The sequence below is a fragment of the Diprion similis genome, chromosome 13, assembly GCF_021155765.1.
Source record: "Diprion similis isolate iyDipSimi1 chromosome 13, iyDipSimi1.1, whole genome shotgun sequence".
Lineage (NCBI taxonomy): Eukaryota > Metazoa > Arthropoda > Insecta > Hymenoptera > Diprionidae > Diprion > Diprion similis.
The window spans coordinates 223,518-247,367 of record NC_060117.1 but is presented as its reverse complement, the minus strand read 5'-3'; the positions used below and the strand labels follow the sequence as shown (position 1 = coordinate 247,367).

The 23,850-nt window shown below is 44.2% G+C and overlaps 1 protein-coding gene across 6 annotated transcripts in view; it reads left to right on the top strand.

Moving 5' to 3' along the window:
• The window catches only part of LOC124414025 (hypoxia-inducible factor 1-alpha), a 49,745-nt gene that overhangs the window by 10,686 nt on the left and 15,209 nt on the right, over nt 1-23,850 (top strand). For all 6 annotated transcript variants that reach the window (XR_006929915.1, XR_006929916.1, XM_046894889.1 and 3 more), the window contains exons 2-7: nt 2,174-2,361; nt 2,507-2,655; nt 3,121-3,309; nt 3,427-3,692; nt 3,781-3,887; nt 7,970-8,117. Coding sequence is in view for 4 of the 6 variants with exons in the window: in XM_046894889.1 (XP_046750845.1) it covers nt 2,174-2,361; nt 2,507-2,655; nt 3,121-3,309; nt 3,427-3,692; nt 3,781-3,887; nt 7,970-8,117 (1,047 nt within the window). In the remaining 2 variants the exon portion in view is untranslated. The remainder of the gene's footprint in view (nt 1-2,173; nt 2,362-2,506; nt 2,656-3,120; nt 3,310-3,426; nt 3,693-3,780; nt 3,888-7,969; nt 8,118-23,850) is intronic.

Below are 23,850 nucleotides of genomic sequence, written 5' to 3'. Positions count from 1 at the left end.
CGTACTTATATACATTGTACATATATGCATTTATACGGATGACGCGCCGGAAGCGCCTATCTTTTCAATTCTCTTTCAACTTCGTCCATTTTTTTCCGCAGCATTAGTTCGCGTTTCAACCAAATCCGGAGCTACGCCGACGAAAAGTGGCGTCAGGGACTTGATTGCGGGAAAATCCGTCTCGACTGCACGACAGTTTCTTATAATGTGGTTTATGACGCAGGAGTACTAGCAGATTAGCCAGAGGACAAAGAAACGATTCTACTCACCCGGCCGAACAAATACCCCTATATTCAATGTGTTGCGATAAAAATTATTCGTGTCATGCTCGCTGCATTAGGTATGGTGCGGAATTCGATCGCCTCTCGTGACGCACGGCTCGGTCGTTATAAATTTGGATCGTCGGGAGCGTCTTAATGCGTTTTTCCACTAATCGATACTTCATGTGAAAGAAAAATAACAATATCGTAACAGTATGCTTCTTTTTCCTTCGTTGCCGTTATGTGTTATTCGTCTTATCGTTCATTACGGCTTGTCTGCGAGGCAGCGTATAAATCTGCAGGGCGCGGTGGCCGTTGGGCTCGTTATATAAGGAAAACTTCGGCGTTTCCGTACAGGGAAAAGAAATAATTAGCTTGTCTATTACGAATGCGCCAACAGCACAAGGGAGAAAATAACGAACGGAAGAGGAAGTCTGTGAATGTGGCTTCAAGCTGTAGGCAAATTCCGACCACTTCATATCTAATTCGTGTATAATGTACTGAAATGAATTGGTCAAAGTATACAAGGCAGTGAGTTCACAATGATTTGCAAGGATAGTAGAATATATAAATAAACGGGCGTAATCAGTTTAACCGACAGGATCTTGCGGTGTCTCCTTATCTGGGTCGCGTTATATGCTAAAGTCTGGTCGAGTGTGACTAGAATCGACGGTATAACAATAAAACAACGTCCGCGTATTAAGATAGATCCATGGATAAGAATCGATACGCAATATTGTATCAAGACGGAGCTGCGGCAACCTTCGCTTCGATTCGGGTGCCCATTAAATGTGGTACTTACTGACTATTACACGTACAGGTATTCGACAACCGCAGCAGCAAATTATTATAAACTACTAGGTTATAAAAGTAATCACTGCACGGGGCTGTGACTCATACTATTATTCAAATATATATATATAACACACATACACGCACAAAATTGGCAAAATAACCATGAAACGAATCGCGAAACGTTCTTTCGAACTATGCAAACTGCACAAACTGACCCATGACATGCTTTTTCGATTCGAAGAGATTTTATTTTATTCATTACGTAGTAACGAAATGCATCTTACGCGATGTTTGATCGCCGTATTCAGGATATATGCAATTGATTATATTTTTCATTTTCATTTTATTCTGCAATATTCTTGTTCATAGCGTAAAACCGCGACTCGAGCTGCGAATTCGTTATAATGGTAACCGCTTCTATACCTTATATGTATCGCCTATATAGTCTCCTATTATATCATGTAGAGATCTAATTATGATCCCTACTATTATACACCCTGTACAGAGATAACGAAGCGGTATTTTGAATATCAGAGGTCGGGGCTTAAGTAATGATCTAATATGGTATACTTTACGCGACTTGATATAAATATAGTATACGTGGCTCGAGACCCTCGAGTTCACGATGATCAGCGACCTCTGACCCAGAATCGGCTTTACTTTGGTCTGATTTGCCGCTTCTCTGCGCCGCTTTCCGCTATCCGAGCGTCTCTTCTGTTAATTGAAAGCAAGAGCCAGGATAGCAGCGAGGCGTGATTACAGTAGATTTGATCGACGTACCTCAACTGGAAGAGAGTGTGTGTGCGAGAGGGGGGGGGGGGGGGGGCGGCTAAATCAAGATTTATCATCGGCTGGTGGCGCGTGATTTCTCACCGTTTGCAAAATACAACTGTCTCGCTTTCGGCTAAATTCGAAAGTTCAAACTAATTTCATTTCGGTCCAAATTACTTGGTCTTTGTCAAATTATAATTTTTTTCCATTTTGTACGCTAAGTTTGTTGCTTACATGCAACTTTCTTACCGATATTACAAGTATAATTTAACTCTGCATAGGTGTAATTCACCGTATCCAACAATAAGTGCCTATTTAAAGACTTGGTATTTTTCTTTCCATTCCAGAAGCAATGAAAAACGGAAGGAGAAATCTCGAGACGCCGCACGGTGTCGGCGAAGCAAAGAAACAAACATATTTACCGCATTGGCGAACGCGCTTCCGGTACCGATTGAGCAGGCTGCCCACCTTGACAAAGCAAGCGTAATGCGGCTCGCCATCGCCTACCTCAAAGTTCGAACGGTCGTCGACGCGAGTGAGTATTTAAATAAGAATTACATCCACGTGTGATTGACTTACCTATGACATATTGACGTTTAGTTGATATTTTCTCTGGGTTTTTTTTTTATTATCCACGAATACATTATAATAATACTATTGCAAAATTCTACCCCTACCAGTTCCGGAAACGTCTGCAAAGTCGGAAATATCCGCCGAGATGGACGGGGCTTTCCTGAAAGCACTCGATGGCTTTATGCTCGTCCTATCCAGCGACGGCGACATGATCTACCTGTCCGAAAACGTCAGCGATTACCTCGGAGTTTCACAGGTATGGTAATAATAATAACAACAACAATAATAAAAATAGTAATAAAGACGGTGACGGTAATGTCAAGGGAAAAAAATTAAAACACGATTAACCCCTGCATTATACTTTTAATTTATCGCCAATTTGAAAAGGCATAGCCGGGTGAGCATGCCAAAAGTGCCCCCGCTCGAAATGGATTCTGCAAGTGACTTTCTGTTTAAATTTTAGCCTTCTAAATCGATTATGCTTGAAGTTATCATAAAAAACGTGAATTTCAGTTTCACTATGCCCTTTTCACGTGGGTTTCATTCGTCACACCAAATGAAATGGATGCACGATCGCGCAACAATGTCATAGTACATATTATAAACGTACACGACGAGTTGAGTTTGAGAAAATTGTAATAATAATATCAACCGCACCTCGGAGTTGATAACGATAATTGTATCTTAATTAAATTGCCAACGTCTTATCGTTTTCTTACAGATGGATATGATGGGTCAGAACGTCTACGACTACAGCCATCCGTGCGATCACGACGAGCTTCGCGAATGCCTGTCGATGAAGCCCTCCGGGGCTAACGACCCGAAGCAGATGTGCAATTTGTTCCTCAGACTGAAGTGCACCCTGACCACCAAAGGGAGGAAAGTCAACCTGAAGAGCGCCTCGTACAAGGTATGCGTTATCGCCTTAGTCCTAATGCAACGATAATTAATATCTTGTACCAAACAACCTTGAACGTTGACTTTTGCATTCGGGTGCAACCTATTGACTCAAGAAATTCTCGAGCAGGTGATACACTGCACGGGTCACGTCGTGGCGACGCCTCGGGACCTTTCGACGCCCCAGAATCAGCTCGATGAGAATGGCGATAGCCTCGATTCCTTCGAAGGGACTCACGTGAAGATCGAGAAGCCGGAGAAGGAGAGCAGCTCCGGCTGCCTCGTCGTAGTCGGCTGCCCGATTCCCCATCCGAGCAACATCGAGGTGCCCCTTGGCCGGCACACCTTCCTATCGAAACACAGTCTGAACATGAAGTTCACCTACGCCGACGAGAAGTGAGTACGCGCCTCTGTTGGATGCCGGGGCGAAGTTACGTCAGTCACGATCTATATCACGTTTTAATCCATCGATATTCTCTTGCAGATTGGCCGAGTATCTCGGCTGGGATATCAGCGAGCTCGTTGGCCAGTCGGTTTTCGAGTTTCATCACGCCCTCGACAATCCTCTACTCGACAAATCGTTCAAGTCGCGTGAGTACTTTTGAATCTATGGAATATCCTGTCTCTCTTTTTGTCGTTCATCATCGGTAGGCTTCTTTTTTTTATTCCTTTCAATCGATGGATCGATCGACGGATCGATCAATCAATCAATCAATCAGTAGATCAAAAGGTCGATAGATATCAGATCAGTTGTCGGATTAATGGAATGTCCCTCGGCATCTGCGACGCGATGCGGAAGAAGAGAGATGAATTTGAACAGTGATTCGGAAATTCGTTTTCTCTTCTTACCCTACTATTTTCTACGTCATTGAAATTTTATCGCCCAGATCGAATTCATAGGCGTATTGTACTTGAGATTTTTCCTGTCGTTACCCTGCTATTCGCGATGTGTAAACATGTAGTTTTCTCTTTTCTTTTACAGAACACTTTTCTCGTTATAGTTTTCGAACGCCCCCGCGTGGTTCAAAGAACTCATAAAAATTGAATAGAAAAATGAAATTTGAATCGTGACGTGAGATATTCGTATATAAAAACACGTGACCGCGTTTCGCGCCGTAAAAAACCGGCGAGTCGGGGAAAAAAGGGAGCGGAAACAGAAAATATGTCGAAAACATCTCGCGTCTGGTGTGTATAGTGTTTACTAAGAACAATAAAACTACCGAAGGATGCCATCAGAAGATCTTCGTCGGCGATCAGACGTAACTGGCAAATTGCCGAGCGACGCAATAATCATGGCTGCGCGCACGTTCATTCGTCAAAATCGAGATATCAATACACCGGGACGTTCCACAACGTGTGTCGTATTTGTTCGATCGATTCGTTTCGATTCCCCTTATTAATTGCTGTTTATTTAATTATGGATTGTTGCTGCAGAGATATTTACGTAATACAGACTTTGAGACGTAGCCGAATCATGCGTGTTATAAATTTACCTACCAAGCGAAACACGCGATGCTTCAACGTTATACTTTATTACATATACGCACCCCCACGTCGGAGACGGTTAATTGAAATTGGTGATTCTTGTTTTTATGTCATCACAGGAGGGCGAAAATCGTCGCGGTGACGGGGGTCTTAGGTTAAAAATAGTCGAATTTTTGGCAACCGTTGGTTCGATGACATTGTGTGTTGTCTCGTGTTGTTATGTGTTATGTTACGTTGCTGCCCAGATTCCCTTTCCTCTGCCACCCTTCAGCCTTGGTCAAGCCAATTTTAGCTGCACTTTGTTGACATCCGTTGCGTCATTTCGTACGAATCTTCTCCCCGTTTGTTTTCGCGCGTGTTTCTCATTCTCGCGCATGATAACTTACGTTTCTTACGTTTCTGCTTTCTTCTATTGAACTCGTGATAGCTTCGAATATCACATTCCAGCTTCGTATTTATATCTGCGGCACAATCGTTAATCGTTAATGACACAACATTTCTCGGTGTTTGTGATTTCGTTACGAATGTCGAGAGGCTGTTGCCGTCTACTAATATTACGTTTACAAGTCCGAGCAGCTGTACATTTTATGTATAAGCGCACACACCAGAGATAATCAAAGGACAAGGTGCGATGATATGGAATATACCTTTGTTTCCCAAATTGAAGATCGGGGTTTATTTTAACGCCGTTGTTTCTTTTTTTTCGCTCTGTCAGTACCTATTATACACGACTTGCGGTGAAATAAAATCTTTTCATTCGGTTCTGCCCGAAAACCATTGCCCCCCCCCCCCCCCCCCCCCGCCGCGCGGTTCCTCTTTCCCCTGATCCCTCGTGTGACCTTTCTCTATCTTAATCCCTTCCTCATCCCTGCACAGTGGGTATTTTTTCGCTGCGATTTATCGCCGAAATAATCCTTCTTTACTACCAGAACCCTAGCCCCTAGTCTTATTTCGCTGTTTCTTGAAGTGTACGAGGAAAGGGAAAAGGATAAAAGGAAGAACTTCGTTAAATTTGAAGAGTGTACACGGTACAAATTCTTTGGAAGCGAACAACGATGATAACGATAAATTGATTAATTACGGTGAAAATAGAAACATAGAATATATCGAATTATAGAATAAAATGATTGCTTCTCGTTGTACGAAAATAGTGAGTTTTCAACTTGATCCTTTCCTGCAGATCGGTAATATCGACCTTTCCGCAAGGTTTGTCCTCAGTAGTTCTTTATCCTCCTCGCAACCCCTCTCCTCATCCTTCGGATGACGTCACGTTAAATTTTCGCTCGTTCGTTCGCAGTCGTGAAATCCGCGAGAAGAGAATCCCGCGGGAAGCTTGGACGCTCGGCCCTAGTCATCTTCTTTACTGCGTGGCCCCGCTCGACCCGGAGCGAACCTCTCGTTTTCGCCGCTTCCTGCAAGTAGCCCGCGTAAGAAAAGCGCATAAAATCGAACCCCTCGACCTTTGACGCGTGGTCTCTCATTCTCTCTCGTTTCGCCGGCTGCGCGAAATTGGCTCGATTAAGTGGGACCGCCTCCTCGACGACTCCCCGCCCTCTTTTATTACTAGGTACCTATCCACAGTTTCTATTCTTCTCTCTCTGTCGCAGGTTCGAACCACGGTCAGCTCAGATCTATTTAGTCGGACCTTAGGGATGTTTCACCTGCATTGCAGATTGTAGCTTGAAAATCAGATGGATGACATAATACGCGAATGCTGCGCTTGCATTAATTGTCGACTCTCTCTCTCTCTCTCTCTCTCTCTATATATATATATATATATATATATCTCTTTCCCTCTTGAGCCCCGTAGGCGTGAGAGAAAATTTTCATCTCTCCGGAAGCCACCTGAAAAATTGAGTTTTGATTTCCACGCGGGATGTCCCAAAAGGTCAGCATGAGATTCTGAGCGAAGAATCAAGATTTCATTTCTCCCTCCGTTCTATATCTCTTCCGCTTTTTTCCCCAAAGTGCCTGCGGTAGCGACGAAGTCGTGTAATGAAATTCACTTTGCGTATATATACATGTATAAACCGTGTACAACAGTGGCGAAGCTCAAGATTCGTTGGAAGGCCAAGAAAAAACTATGAAAATAACCTTCCGTGCCTTCTTTTCTTGAAAATCTGTATATAGGTATATATAACGCAGACACACACATTGTGTATTATATAATATATATACGAGGACGGGTTTAACGCCCTTGAAAGTTGTCGGTTCCATGCCGCTCGATCCGATTGTACGTACAGTGGGTGGGTAGGTATTAAAATAAAGAGAGGAGAAGAGAAAAAATAACGCGAAGAGGGAAAGAAACCACGAAATAAAACGGAAATCGCGTCGCGGCGCCATCTGAAGAATACGTAGGTCCATGTACCGTCGTAAAAAAATTCTCATCTCGCGAACGACCGCGCCTGAGAGATCTTCGCAGTGATCGACAGAGAAACAAACCAGCCGACCAAACGCGCAGGCTGACTGAATAATTTTAATTTTACGCGTCCGAATACAAGGGTCGATATACTCATAAAAAGACAACGAAAAATTACTTATTCCCAAAACCCTTTGATCCACCTCAAGATGAATAAGAAAAAATTCGGAAATAAACTGCGGAACGGAATTCGCAACGTGATTTATCATCGTGGGGTTATAAAAACGAAATACACATCATCTCACTTTTCAAAATAGCTCAATATGTAGTGCAGTATATACAAATTTATGTGTATATCTGGATATATGTATAATCGAGAATGATTGAGTGTGAGAAAGGAAAAGAGAAGGGGAATGGAAAAAATGTAAAACGGATAAGAGCGAGCGCTTTGTACCGTAGAAATTCATGCCTGGAGACAAAACGCTCTTCGGGTCAAGTGCTTGTCGGTATTTTCGAGGGTCTACGGAGGCGAACCCGGTGAGATATCCTAGTTACTTGCCCGAAATTTCGGATCGTGAAACTGGGTAGAATAATGAAAATGTATAAAAACGTATAAAAACAACAAGTTGAATAAAGTTTTCATCGCGACAAACGATAGGCGAGCGATTCGCAGATGTAAGAGGGATCGATCGACGCGTTAATTGCCTTCGTTGGTATTGACTTTGCGAAATTTCGACGAGGATATAAAATATCAGCGTCGTTAGCTTGCAGATCGTATTCCACATGAACATATAGATTTCTCATTAATTATTTCTCTCTCTCTTTCTAGTGTTCAGCAAAGGGCAGTGCGAAACCGCGGCCTATCGTTTCCTGGGTAAAAAGGGAGGCTACGCCTGGGTCGTGACGCAGGCAACCCTGATCCACTGCGCCAAACAGCACAAGCCGCTCTCCGTAGTCTGCGTGAATTACATCCTAAGGTAGGAAACGACGACAAATAATTTCTCTGCATATTTACGCCCGTGATGCAATCGCTGTGCCAATTTCAACACTGATTCGCGTGCCTCGACGCTTCTACGTTGGGGAATCGATCCTTCCCTGAGTTAATCAAATTTCAATCGAATATCGTTGTTCTTGTCTTCCAAAAAAAAAAACGGTCGTTGAACCTCGCAAGTTTTATCCCCCAACATGTTATCAGGTTTACCAAGGCACGCGCGATTATCGATCCGGGGCTTTCACCGCATGATGCTTATTATTGCTATATCTGTTTTTCAGGGTTTGTTGCTTTCGCTATTTCTTTCTATTACAATTGGTGATTTTTTTTCTTTCTGTATGTCAAAAATAATAGCTTTAAGAATCTTCTCGACGACGCATTGACGGAGCTGCAGTTCCCTCCCACTTTACAGTTTTACTTCAGAATTCACGAAATATCTCAATGGTAGATTTTTCAGCGCACAGTATACGAAAATAATTTTTTCTCCCTTAAGATCCGACGACGGGATTGAAATTTGTTTGAATTCATATAGTTTTCTCTCTTTCACGTTAGATCCCGTTTATTTCGTTCTCGAGTTAAATTTTGCCAACCAAGAATCCCGCACGTTTTCAAACATACAGGCCAGCTTTTTGCCTCCTCGCGTTTCATTCTTTCTCTTCGATTATCCTCCGAAGTGATAAATCTTTAGTTTCTCTCCCTTATCCCGTCGGTCACGCAAGGGTTACAAACACACGGTATTCGCGATTTTGTTCAGAGAAATCCAAGTTTGTACACGTACTGTAGATAGACCGAAACAGCCGGTTTGGCTTTCCCCACTCTTCCCGAAAGGTAGGTGACAATTACATGTTTGTATTTATATTACCGCAGCACTATTCTGTAAATATCGTGCGACGAAAGATAATTTTACAGTGTTTTGGAGATTTTCCTTACTACATGCACATGTATGCATACCTAACGCGCACGCGTATTATACGTATAAAACATAGTACGCACGCACATGTGTATTACGAAATCTGACAAAATCTTTCGACGGCAGTCAACGCGACTGCTCGTATCTACGTAATTACAAACGGTAAGAGAGCATACATTTGTTATACCTATATCCTAGTCTATATATCTACGTCTATCGCACTATACATATGCTTAACTGTACATTTTTATTACTGTTCTGTACTGCGGCACCTCCCCTTATACTTTGGTACATATCGTTGAACGATAAAAATTGTATCATGGGGGACATCAGCCGCGCGAGCATACGTTGTATGGTTGCGTAACACTTACCTGTCGGATAATTATTAATCTACCCAGCTTCTTCCGAAGTACATGGGCCAAAAATCTCGTATCTAATCTTCTTCGTCCCATGTATTTATAACGCTTTTATTATAGAAGGTACCTTCCACAAATGCATACAAAGCACCGGTTCACTTATAGTTAGTGACGATGATACGATACATACGTGTAACAAGCCTCCGCATGATATTCCAAACAATTTATCCGTACGCTTTGGAAATCATCTTTTCACGCCTCTGCACGGCAGAGCCGAGTAGTTTTGCGAGTTCGCGGGTCTAAATGTGTCAAAGGCGTTGCATACGGAATATGGATTGTTTGCCGTTCCTCTTTTATTTGCTAAACGTGTTATTTTTTTTAATTTTACGACCCTCCGACTGGTCCTGCATAAATTCGCAACGCGTATGTAACCTGCTCGTTTAATGATCCTAATTACCACTCGCTGTGCTACCTGCCTCGTGTCCTCTTTTTGTTTCACGAGTACCCCAACGGTCGAGACTGTAACATACCTATAACTTGTGTATAATACGCGAGGTGTGCAAACTTTCGCTAAAGGCATCGCAGAAACCGAACCTTCGCCCGCGACACATTTCTGTTGCATGCATTCCGATATACAATAGATAATAAATTACACTGATCCAAAACGTTGTGATCGATTCTTTTTTCTGCCTCGCGCCAACGAAGCGAGGTGTAACAATTTTATTCGCGCAGGTGAAATAATTAGAAAGAGGCAAAGAGAAACCTTTGCTGTGTGATGACCGAAAGTTGATGTAATAATGAATTCTGTACGTGTGTTGGGATAATAGTCGTAACTGAACCGATAATGAATAAGAAAAAAGAGGTGGGTGGGGGGGGGGGGGGGGGGGTCGAGGTGTCTTGCAGTGAATTTTGACAGGTTCCGATGCCTCTCCTCATTTCGTCCTCTGGTCGGCTGCAAATAAGGCTTCGCATTAAGTTTTAAATACTTGTCACCTGTCTCGTCTATATAACTATGCTGATTGCTCAAGCTGATTAGAATTTTAATACACATACCTTCAGGTGTGCCGGCATCTAGGACTCGCTGTGCAAGTGTGAAAGAACCGTAACATTCGGGTTGAACCCGAGCAGAAGGCGATGAAAAAAATCGTTGCTCCTCCTCCGACAAAGTGCATCTCTCGCCTTCGTATAACATCGCGTAAGTAACATTATAACTTATAAATCGGCGAAATATTTTTGCGTCAAATGACGACACCGGCGTAACGTGGACCTTGCTCAAGGATCTCGATCCGTTGCGTCATGCCGGCAGAGGTGTGCGCCTGCCTCTCGGCCAATCGGGCACGAGGATTTACGTTATATAGTCAATGCCCGGCGTCGGAGTAGCTGCAGTTCAAATTCCGGTGCCGCCGAGGTACGCGTGAGGCCTCAGCTCTGACATATCACATACCAGGATTAATTGTCGTACATGCAAGCTTAGTTATACTCCTATATTCCCTATCTGCTCGCATCAACGTTTCATTCTACACGCGCCACGCATGTGCCTCTGCATCAAACGATCGCCACGATCAGCCGCGCCACGCGTTCGATCCGTCTTCGATGTTATCATCGTTCTGGGAAGCAACGGAACGCGGATTTAATTATATACATAACAAATCCGCGACACAATTTCATTCGCAATTTCAACGTAAGTTATTTCCAAAATTTACCTCGTTCTTTTCCTAATCTGATCGCTGTGCTACATGTTACGGTATGCGGGTATAACAATTTAACGAATGGATGATGAACGGACGAGCGGACGAATGGACGAATGGACGAATCTTATCGTTAGAGTCATGCAGGCCAGAGGGATATCCTCGATGCATGTTTGCGCGTGGCGAAAAGTCATCCGACATACATTCCTCAGCAATCGTCATAACGTAGTTCATCGTTGAAGTGACGCGCGATGATTTGTCGCTGGCTTCCGTGTCGGGTCTTCCTCCTGTCGTTCAGCCGACGATGGGGCAGCTTGAACTTTGAAAGTGAAGTTTGCCCGCCCTATCTGATAACGGTCGGCTGTGTGAAAATGAATCGAGGGCGGAATACAGAGGGCAAGGAGTGAGGAATGCCGCGGACGCTGGCAGAGGCCTCGAAGGAAAAGGGTACGAGAATAAATATATTTGGGACGAGGAAAGATTTCGTTAGAGCTAGGATGGGGGGGAGTGGGCGATAAATTCTAGTTTAGACGAGGGCGGGACGAGGTGAAAAAATTAATACAGCCGACGAGGGTTGGCGACGATTCCGAGGTAGTAGTCGCGCGGTACCGAAATATTAGCTCGTAAATCCTCCAATATTCGGAAGAGGGTGGAAAAACACAAGAACTGTTCTTCTGCAATAACTTCGATCGTTCTGTTTCTTATAATATCGGTACCCCCTGTTATGGGTACCTACGAAAGTTTGCCGTTGCAAGGGATATCTTGCCGCGCGAAGGAGACATTTGGCGAATCCTAAAGCCTACTCTATGCTCTATCTTCCCGGTATCGATCCTCCTAACTCCGGTTATACGATCTTCCTCCCGGTTCCCGCGCGTTCTTGCCTCCAGAGCTCCTAAATGTGCCCGAATTTATTCACCATAAAAGCGGGAGCCGCCCAGAGGGAGAGAAAGAGGGCGAGAGAACCCTTGTGAAACCTGAATGGTTTTTTTTTTTTTTTTTATCATTTAGAACACAGTCTCGAGACGAGATGAATAAGAAGAAGGATAGAGTAACGGGATAGTTGTCTCCAAAAGTTGTTTGTACCGCCGCCCTGCAGGGTTTCTCAAATCGTCCTTGGGCGAGATCCTTGAACTCGTAAAACTCCCCGTCCGCCATTCCACCCCCCTCGGCAGCGTCTTCGCGAGATGAAATTGCCCCCCTGCCCTCCGTCCGATTTTCCTCTTTTCCGCCGACCGCGTCCCAAGGCGTTAGCCTCAAGGATCTTAACCACCCCTTTTTTGTAATCTCGAAATCAGCCTCTATCCGGCTGTCCCTTTCCTTCGGATCTTCCTTCCTCGTGTGCCAAGTCCAAGATACTACGCCAGACACTTTTCAACTTTTCGTTATTCGGGGCTACTCCGGGAAGTTATTCCGCAAGAAGCTGGCCGGCAAAGCACGGTCCCGATCTTCGTGGCCCAAATAACTTTCCTCCCTCTTCCTCGCGCCACCCTCTGCCCTGGTTCCCCTCACTCTCTCGCGCTCCCACTCCCCATCCCTCGGTCGCAGCTTCCCCTCCACGACTTCGCCCCACCTCGGTGTTTTCCCCCTTGACCCCGTCGCGCATCCCGGAGAGTTCCGTCCGTTCGTTCGCGACTACGGAACCACTCTCCCTCTCAGTCAGGGGGCACGGCTACTCCGGTTCGAACACACCTCGCACTGCACCAGATCACTCTCCGTTATACGTCTCTCTGACGACACCACGTCGAGATTCCGTTTTCCTGAAACGAGAACGAAACGAAACGAGAAAGAGAAGAAAAAAAGAAAAAAAAGGAGACGGAAAAAGGCCTAGTTTCGCGGTCTCGGCATCTGTAACTTGTCTATCTCACACTGACTCCGTTTTTTCACATTCAGCTTTTGCATTCTTATTATCCTGTTACTTACTTATTTATCATCGCTACCGTCTACACGTTCCATGTACTATACGAACTCCTAATGTCGCTGTGTTAATTATGCAGTCTTGTGATTGGTATGGTTTATAAAAGTGTTTTTTTCTGCTCTCTCTCTCTCTCTCTCTCTCTCTCTCTCTCTCTCTCTCTCTCTCTTTTTCTAGCTCCCTTTTTCTTATTTTCTTTCTTACGAAACTTCTTCGTCGAAGTGAATTCGGTCGTTGGTTTTCTGAATGAATGTAGTCTTGTTTGTTATGACGCTTGTTTGTTCAGAAGCGAAGGAGGAAGTTACGTAGAGAACTGCTGAGAAGTAAGTAGTATCAAATTCGGGGACGAAATTCACTCGCAACTTTTTCGTAATCCTCGCCCCTGTGTAACATACGAGTACCTGTGTGACGTGCGTGCGTGCGTGCGTGTGTAATAGAAATTGGCATAAAAATCAGCGCGTGTGAGGTTGTGAACTTTTTCAAAACGAAAGCAACGTATAAAGCAAGTATAACGTATATCGTCGAGGAGAATGAGAATGAGAATGAGGAAATACCGCACCTGAGTCTTATCGTAAATATTTATGACCCAAAATCGTATTTAAAAGGTCCGAGGCAGAAAATTTTCATATCACCGGCAACAAATCCAGCGCCATGCGAGGGTACGAATTGAAAGTGATCGGAGTTCGCGAGGAACAAAAAAGTTGGTATATCACACTCTCGTATGAAATGATGGGAATCAAAGTGTTTCACTTGATAATCGTAAGTTTTATACAAGTTTCTTCTTTATTTCATGAAATTCCCTAGTTTCGAAATCGAGCAGTGAAACGAGTTGTTTGTTTTTCCTTCGTGATACCGCGGTGACGCGACGTTGTTCCTCGAGAATCAGACCGTCATTCGTTCCTTGAACTCCCCGCGGCTACTTCCGTTCTCCACTGTTTGTCCAGCTTTATCTACCATTTCTCGCCGTACTTCGTGGCTTCATTCATCCATCGGATTTGTAGAGTGCACAGCTCCGTTGTAAGTATTCTGCAACGTACCTACCTACGTTCGCAATCGATATCAACTCGGGTGATGTCTCGTTTGCGCGCGGAAGGAAACTCTGACGTTTCACGTATACGCGTACGTATTACGTATGCTTGAAATTTAATCTCTCAGTCCTTACGCACGCAGCGTGAAATTTATTTACATCCTGAGACTCGAGGTTAACCATAACAGTCGCGGGACCTATAACGCGATTGAAAATACGCGCAAAATTTGCTCTTTTCGCTCGAAAGTATAACGGAGGGCGATAGAGCTTTATTTCGGTTCAATCTATAACTCGAGATGTAATCTGTGACCCGAGTCATCCAGTGTCTACGGCCTTGTTACAAACTAATTCACCCTCGTGAAGGGTGTGTCTCACACCATAGTTCTAATTAACGATTGACGCTGATCCACCGTATAATCATCGACGACTTTGGTGTAGGTAATTGCATGATGTTACCAATGGGATCAGTGCCGTCGAATTGCGGTGCGAGTTCTCGGGTCATTTTCGTCTTCGATTTCCCACTTTGTTCCTTCTCTTCGTCGCAATCTATTACCCACTCGAGAAGACACGTCTCTTGTCCCCAGTCCCGTTGCTATTTCTGTGCAAGGCGAAAGTGTGCCAGGTGAAAATTAAAATGGAACCGAAAGTGTAAATGAAATCGAAAGTGAAGATCAAGATGAAGATGAAAGGGAAAACGAAAAACCGTCCTTGCTTAATTACTGGTCCGTCTCAGCATCGGTGTGCGATATCGGGTACCTATAAGAAATTATCGGGTACCCTCCCGAACTGGTCGTTGGCGTAGGTTAGTGTTTCTCTGGTATACCGTATAACGTGTACATCATACGTGTATGCGTATGCGTACATTCCTTTCCGGGAGAAAACCTCTCTATAAACATTTTCCCAATATATCCCAGGCTGTATACGTTGGTACGTACACTACGTAGGTATAGGAATACACTCACGAGTACCTACATCCGAACCAAGACGATCTCTCATTAATCACACGCGCAGAGCGCCTCGCTGTCTTTTTTTCGGGTCTTCATCCCTCATTCAGCGTTCCCGGTGCTTCGACCTTCGAAGTCTTGGAACTTGCGCCTCTTTTGTAATAATCCCCGCGTCAATGTCTCTTCAGCGATTCGATATGCACGATATTTGTCAATCTTCTCCCGCACCTTTCTTTTTCTCTATAACGTATAATTATCATAATCGTTATTAGTTGTGTAGCTACGGGGTTAAATCATCGGTGAAATTTGGTAGATTTAGCAAAATTCTATACTGTTCACGCGGTTCTGAAGATGAATGAATAACGCAAGAAGAAGTAGAAGTAGAAGTAGAAGTAGAAGTAGAAGTAGAAGGAGGATCAGAAACAGTCGATGGTGCGGATGATGACAGGGACGCTCGATCATGCGGAATTGTATAAAGTAGTATTTGTTACATGGAGGCCAAGGTCATTTGCCGTCTCTCTTCTGACTCTCATCAGCTGACGACGATGACGACGTTAACAACACATCGCGTTCCATTCAACAGAGTTCCTCCCTCCTCCCTCCTCTCTCTCTCTCTCTCTCTCTCTCTCTCTCTCCTTATTTCCCTTCGGTCCCCTCCGTAAGTCGGGTTCAAGGATGATGTAGACACTAAAAAGGGTGTCTGTGGCGCAGGCGCGTTTTCCTTGGCTAAACGGTGAAAACTCGGCGAGGTGGGAGAGAGAGAGAGAGACGGGGAATCGTGACTCTGGTCGATAGCCTCTAGCCGAGGTGGGGATGATATCCGGGGGGGTTGGGGGTGGAATCGAAACTGAAAGCGAAAGCGAAAGCCAGCTAGGAAAGCGAAAGCTTCAAGCGTCCATGGGAATCTACCGGCGGAACGACGGTATGATAAAAATTTACACCCCGAGCGGTAGTTAATTCCGAACCACGATTATACACCCTAACTAAAACAGAAAAGAAATAACGCCAAACCGATTTCTTGCTACCCATTTTCATTATAACCTTTTCGCACTTTGTTCTCATCTTTCGTTTTTGTCTGTGATTGCATGGAAAATTTTCAACTTTTCTTGCGTTCGCAACTTCGTGAAAAAAAAATTTTTTAAAATAGAATGACGAGTGCTGGGGGTTAGAACAAATTGGTGGTCTTGCTTTTTGCTGTTGTTTTTCCCTTTGCTACGCAAAACTTAATTTTTTTCAATATATTGTACCTATAATACAATCGTTTGACCTCTGACCGATATCCGTAGCAGCTATACTTGCACTTTATAATATACCGGGTAAACCAGAAGTACCTTGTACCAGTGGCGTATAAATATCTGCGTTCACCGAATAATCTAACCTGACCTAACCTAAACGGACGGTGATAACACAGGTATCGGGTATCGTTGCTGTTATAGTTATCTTTTTTTTTTGCCGTCTCAGGTCGCCATAAACATTGTTTATCACCCATTATACAATATAATACAGCGTTTGCGGAGACGTTTGGGTTTGTGTACCTATAGATATACGTAAGTTAAGAGTAAGTAAGAGGTTGCAAAAAGCTGGGCCTCGAGCTGGGAGTTGTTGGCTGAGTGGAATGTGGATGAGCGATAATAAAAAAGAAAGAAAAGTAGAAAGTTTTTCTTTTATTATTTGTATTTTCCTCTATCCCGCGAGATATTCACTCCCCGACTAATAACATAGCAGGGGGTGAGATTCGACGTCGTGTTCCCGTTGAGAGAATTCGCGAAACAAAGAAGAAGAAAAGAAAAGAATAATCGTGATCCTGAATTTTGTCAGCTGCCGTGATGAAGAAGTAACCCACATCTTACACCAGATAGGTTTAATCGTTATAATTATAATATATACTTGCCGAAAATTACGTATCACGGATATTTTTAATTTTTTTTTATTTTCTCGTTATCTAAATCGCTAGTGCACAAATAGTGCACATTTCCTTGTCCGATGCAGTATTGCGTTGCATGTTCTATAACTATAACCCCATAAGAAAAATACATCCGCGACATTGAACCGTGGCTCTTTAATTACGTCATTTATCGTATGCTATATGCGATTTTTCATCTTTTTTCGCTTGTGATCTTGACGCGTAATCGCTAACGCTTTCTTCCCTTTTTTTCTTTACCCCGCAACATGAAATAACAGGCGTAGATAAGGATGGATATTATCACGGCTTTTGTTGCGCGATACAGAGATGTGACAACATATTATACGCTCGTGCTTACGCTTGTAGAAATAAGAAATAATTCTTTTTTTGTGTATAGATATTAAAACTTACGCGTGATTCTGTGTGGCTGCCTCATACGTATTCCACAATCACGCCATTAATTAAATGCGTTATAACGCCCAAGTGGTGTTGTATAGTGGAATGTATATACACGTGCATGTACCTACACAACTTGCAGTCATTTACCTCGTATTACGTGTCTACTTATTACACTTTACGAATACGATCTTGTATTATACCTGCCTATTCGTACACACCTACGTATAACGCGACACTTGGCAAAATTAAATTCGCATTCTCAATTAGTTTTGCGGATGATTTTGTCAAGACTTCGCTGTAAATGCAAGATAATAACAAAAAAAAGATCCTCACGTTACACACACTTTCCGGGGAAGTAGAGTATTTTACGCATACACACGCACACGCATTAAAGTTTATACAAAACATTTTTCTCAACTGAACTTGATTAGAAAATCGTGCCACTAGTTGTCGGTAGAAGCTCGTTGAGCATTACACAAGCTCAGCGGAGATATACTTACTGGTGCATACCTACGCTGCGTGACTCGGGAGATCACAAATCATGCACATCGCTTCGTGATTTTTAACCCCGTAGTTTGATCCGTGTTTATTCAATGTCTTACTGTCGTGATTCATAATTTTTCATGCTTTACCTATTACACTACGGCTTCAATAATTTCCTGTACATTTATACGCACACGGATGTACCTAAACTCAATTCAGCAGAAACGTAGAAAATACGGGAAAATTCGACTCACAGGATGTTACGTCCGATCGTTTCTATTCTCTTATGCTCGAAAAATCTCGCTGTCATAAAAGAATCGTGGAGCCTGAGAAATGCGTGCGTCGTTATCAGCAGCTTCGTTTACGAGCAGGGCTCGAACTTTTCTCGTTCCAGATACAGAGCTCCGGGTTCATACCATTTCGAAATCAGATAAATTCTTCGCAACTGGTATCACGCAGGCTTCGGCCTCCCCACCAATACATAACTCAACGGAGTAGCTGTAAGGATAGATTTCTTATTTTTCTGCTTTATCCTTCTCCCTCTTCTTCCTGTGCCTTTTGGGGTGACATGACGGCAGGGTGCAGTCGACAATAATGAAACCGTATATACATAACTGGTACATATAAAGTGCGGTATCTTTTATCACCCGCGAATTAGAAAAGCCGCGTGAATGCTGCAGGAAACGGATATATTATACGTATTATATGTATAAGTATATTTGAAACTATCGAAAAATATAGAAACGAACTTGACAGTAATTACCAATATAAAAACGGCAGGCGCGACAAACTCGATGATATTGCCAATATCTAATCGCTATTGTAAACGGCATTATTATATTGCGAGATGCAATCCTCAGCTGTATTTTCTACAAGCTTGGCGATACGCGATATCGCAATTAAGATTATTACATTTATCATACCATGCAGCAGCATTGTACGCGTGTTTCTCGCTTATCTGTCCGTGATGTCAGCGTAACAATTTCTCATTATACGCTATACGGGCGCGTGAATCAGTCACGATTCTAATACCGAAAATTGCGCGATTTACACTCTCCGGCATGCTGATGCCGATAAGCATTCGGCCGCACATTCTGTGATGCGTAATGTCTCCGTATAGATCGTTGAATTTCCGGATAGCGATTCGCGAACTCTCTTTATTCCCGCTTAGCTGCATCGTAACCATCGCGACCGCGCTTCGATCTTGATCTCGATCTCGATCTCCGAGTACAGGTTTTGAAGAGCTGGATCCCGAAAATGGCTACATTCGAACAGCTGCATCGGAATCTCGTTCACTGATTTGTTTCTTCTCGTATTCGTCCCCGCGGCCTCCTTCGGTTCGTTTGTTTGCTTTTTACCTTCCACTTTTGCCGCTTCACTTATTTCAACTTGTTCCTCTGACAATTTTTAGAATCTCGAGTATCAAACGTTATTCACACACTTGCCAGGCCGTAATTCAACGGTAGGTAGGTACCTACTGCGTCGGTGTGTTGTAGGCATATGTGTATTTATATATTGCCGATCGTTCTAGATCACGTCTGATCATTCTCATCATACCTCGATCTTATTTCGAATGGTACAAAATTGCAGACGACAGTAACGTGGGACGTGGCGATGCCATTTCAACGTTACGCGTAGGTACATTACACCCCTTCCGCAGCACGGGCATTTGTGTTCCGTTAGCCGAAAGTGTTGCGGATGATCGATAAGCTCGCAAGTAATTTGCACGAATTTCTTTGTTTGACATAATAATTGAGGTGAGGAAAAAGGAAGAGGAAATATAGAAACGGAGTATCTGCGTGAGAAAACATTAAGCTGCGTGCGGGGTAAAACTTGAACTTGAGCAGACGTACTACGCGCTACGCGTAAAACTCGCAGCGCCAGCGTGCTTAATAGTAATATATTACGTGACATATTTTAGTCCCAAACAAAGTAATTGAGGGCAAACGGTTGGGTCGGGTTAGTTGAGGACATTGGCGGTGCGAATTACTTGACTTGTATTTGTATTTATTATACAACGTACGTAGGTATAGCCGAGTATTTGCCACTTGCCGTTTTATTAATCGTGACGACGACGAGTCCGTTATTACCACTCGCTTGACAAACGCGCGTACCATTGTCAAGAATACCATACGACGGGCGGTATAAAACTAGGTATAATTAGAGAAATGATATAATAATATTCGGCATACATCTCGGCTTAGATCAGAGTTTATAATACTAATAGTAACCGCAAGTACGGTAAATCGGGAAAAACGCAATATACCTAGCTGTTGTGGATACAAGACGCGAGAGTAAGCGGAGGGAGATCTTACGTCTATGTAACAGAGACGAAAGGAGGGGACTGGAGGAGGTTAAGATGCAGTGGGACGAGAGATAAAAAAGCTCCCTCGCTCTCTGGACCGGAGCAAAGATTTTCCATGCCTGGTGCCGTAGGTTATACGGTAGGGCTCGACGAACGCGTTGGGGGTATTTTTAACCAAGTTATTTCGGTGTCTTTTAAAAGAGACACACCGTTCTGCGTGTATGGAGACGGGCGAGTGGGTAGTTACCTACGGCACGCATTCGTTTCTTCTCCACCACCATTTCTGCATATCGTCAAGTGATATCGCGATCGATAATTACATCTATGCAATTAGCTCACAAAATTGATCAACTTTTCCTGCCACGATGTTGGCGTTTGAACGAATTCGATCTGTTCGCTCGCACCTTCCGCCGAATTCAACACTCTAAATGTACCAAATATCTACGTATATTAAATGTGCAAACGCAGCGTATATACAGGCCATATGAAACATGGCGAATTATTCCATACCCGCTCATTATACTTGAGCCCGGCGTTACGCAACGTTGTGTCAGACCACAGCAGCGGTGGTAACTTGGACTTGGTGTACTCGAAGCATCGGGTATCTCACCAGTCGCACGCCTCGGGCACGTGCCGCGGTTCGTGGATCAGTCAAACTCGAGTTAGCGTTTTAACGAAAATGGGCGACATTCGCTCGGTCACCCTTTTTGCAACGATCGCGATCGATTAGAACGGCAAAAGATCGCGTCCGTCGCAATGCCTGTACACACGAAGTGCAGTTTGATAATTGGCGAAAACTGACGAACGTGTGTTTTCTGGGAGGGAGCCCACGTCGTAGGTGTCAATACATGTCTCGAAGATCCTGAAGCGCATCGCGGCGCGGCGCGGCGCGGCGCGGGACGCGACTGCTCACACGTAGACACGAATGGTTTCGTCATTCCGTAGGAATATACGACAACCGGCGGAGCTCGTGATACCCGGCACGTGGTTTCCATACGGTGTGATCCAAGCTTCCGCGAAATTCGTATCCAGGTAACACGTGACGAGGGCTTACGTGGATATCGAGGTCCTGCCTACCCGACAGCGGTCACGCTCGCCGTCTATCCCAAGCAAGATGTCTCTTGATTATCCTCCTGCATACAGGCAGCTGCTGGGTATGACAATCCTGACGCGTCTTATGCCGTTTCACGCCCAACTAGGATCATGGCTAAACACCGATTGTTTCACTTTCCTTGTACGTACTTCACGGTGGCAATCTTTTTAACATTATCCCACTGTGTGGAAGCATAGGTCCAGGCATGCGGTTACAGTTCTTTCATCGGACGGACGGAAGCGGTAGTCTTGACGGACGTTACGCACGCCGCGCGCGGTGAGCTTGAGCTCGGTTCGGGAGATCGAAAACCTGTTATGCCGGCTCCAAATTTGCCGATCCTTCTCTTTTCACCTCTCTTCCATTTTTTTTTCTTTCTTTCTTCTCTTATTCGTTCCGCACTCGTAGCCGCCGCTCCCTTATATTGTCTCACCCGGTTTCTTCTCCTTTTCGTCTTCGCCTTGGTTAACGGTCTCTTGTATCGCCCGTCCCTCGGTTTCCTTTACCTTCAGCCTACAGTCCAGTTTCCTACTACCGTAGGTGCTTGTCTACTTTGTACCACGTCCGTGTATACGACACGACACAACGTGCATCTGAATTACGCCGGGTGCTGCTTGGGGTTTGTCGTATCGTCGGTCTAGTGATAGGGTTACTCTCTCCGGGAGTCCTCAATTGTCCCTACGGCGGTAATTCTGCGCGTCGCGCTGCTTTCAACGACGGAAATTCGATGTTGTTCACCTTCCGTATCGAGTCTCGCCACTTCCCGTATAGTGTCTTTCTCTTATTGCTGCGAGAGTCGCGTGAAAAAACAATAAGAGGAAGGCGGAATGTGGGATGAAATAATTCTTTGACTTGCGAGTTAGCGTGGCTGTGTCCCTACTGTTCATTACACCTCTATAGCGATTCTGAGAAACTGGTAGGATCGGCGCCAAATATTTGACCGTTCAATATTACTTCGTGGAATATATTCGTCTCGGTGTATCCACGGAAAAAATGTCGAAATGAGAAAATTTCACCTTTTCGTCGTATACCTGTCCGTGATACATGTTTGGGTCAGTTGGTCATATCGTGATTTAATCGCTTTGCATTTCGGTTAAAAGTAGCCAACAATGGGAGTTACGGCCTCTATCCATCAAGATGTGATGATTTTAATATCGCCTCGTCTAGCTGCACGTATGCGACAATTATATTACCAGCCAAGAGAGCGCGATATAAATTAACGCGTAGGTGGACATAAGAATTCCGCAGTGGCGAGAGAGGAAGAAACGAAAGAAACCGAAGGGGGTGGTATTATTTTTAATACCACACACCTACGTAGTGTTTCTTTTTTCATTCCTACATGCATACACGCAGGCACTGTCATGGTTCCGACGCGCGGGAAGTTGCGATCCAAGCGCGGCTTGATCGAACGTTGCAAGTGTACTTACCTTATTTTTCATTCAATCTTGCTGTTCTTTTCTCGTGCCTGATGCGTAAGGTTTCAAGTTCACCGGCCTGACTGATATACTTTCATACGATTCGAAACTTATGTTAAGTAAAAAAGACACTAGAGATTATCTCATCTGTCATTATCAACATCGGATTGTACAATGTGTTTGGTACGAATGTGATACGATATAATGTCACCATCATTTATGATCTACACCGTTCATACCGGTACTCTCCAGCCCATATGCCATGTGGTAACTTGCGCCGCGACAGTTGAAATCCAAGCTAACTTTAGAAGGTGCTGTACTCATTTTTATCGATGAGGCCAGTATCAATTAGTTGAAGAACGTTGCAGAGAATGCGGACAGTAGACGACCATCGCTGGTGCGTGTTTGTGTGTTTGTGACTTTGGTGAATGATTTTGTTCCAGTTTTGTCCCCTCCTCCCTTCTGTGACATAGGCGACGCAAATATATATCGGCCAATTGTTCTCGCGATTCGAGTGGTTGTGAGTGTGTGAACGGAGTTAAGAGAGTGGGCTGCCGCTGCTTCTGCTGCTTCTGCTGCATGACAGGCTCTGATTGCGAACAACCGTGAATTTATCCCTTCGACACGCAGGCGTGGGTATTACCAGTGAAATACGGCAGGAGCTGACATTGCGATGTATTACATAGGTATGTGGCTGGTTCGCGAGCGGAGTTTTTCATTCGTTGCCCCGTTTCTTCTCTCCCATTTCTTATCTTCTAATCGATCCCCGTGCACACCTACCATCCGAAGGGTATAATATCGATGAGAATAAAGTTGAGAGTAGAGCAGAGTGTGACTGTACGTTCGTGTTCGACTTGGCGTCTACCACTTTGTTCCACATATCAACCGTGGCGCGTACGTTATACGTATACCTATTCCGTTTTTCGCCTTATGGTCTATTTACATTATTCACGTTTGGCCAACGACGAACTATGCAAGACTCCTTCTACATGTGGTCCTTATACAGCGACGCCTGTGTGCGCATCTGTAATATATGCAATATGCCTCTAACACTCCGCCCCAACTCCATCTTTCCGTCCATGAATCGTGCAGATCGAATCTGTACATCCGATCGATCGAACCCGCAGAGGATCCACGTGACTACCGACCAAAGCGTGGCTAGGTACGCATTTCGCGTATCACCTGACCGGTATAATGAACAATAACATTGCCTCTGCTGACGCGCGACTATTATTTCCCTTAAATTAAGCTTGAAACCCATGCATACTACTCCAACAAATGCTCGTA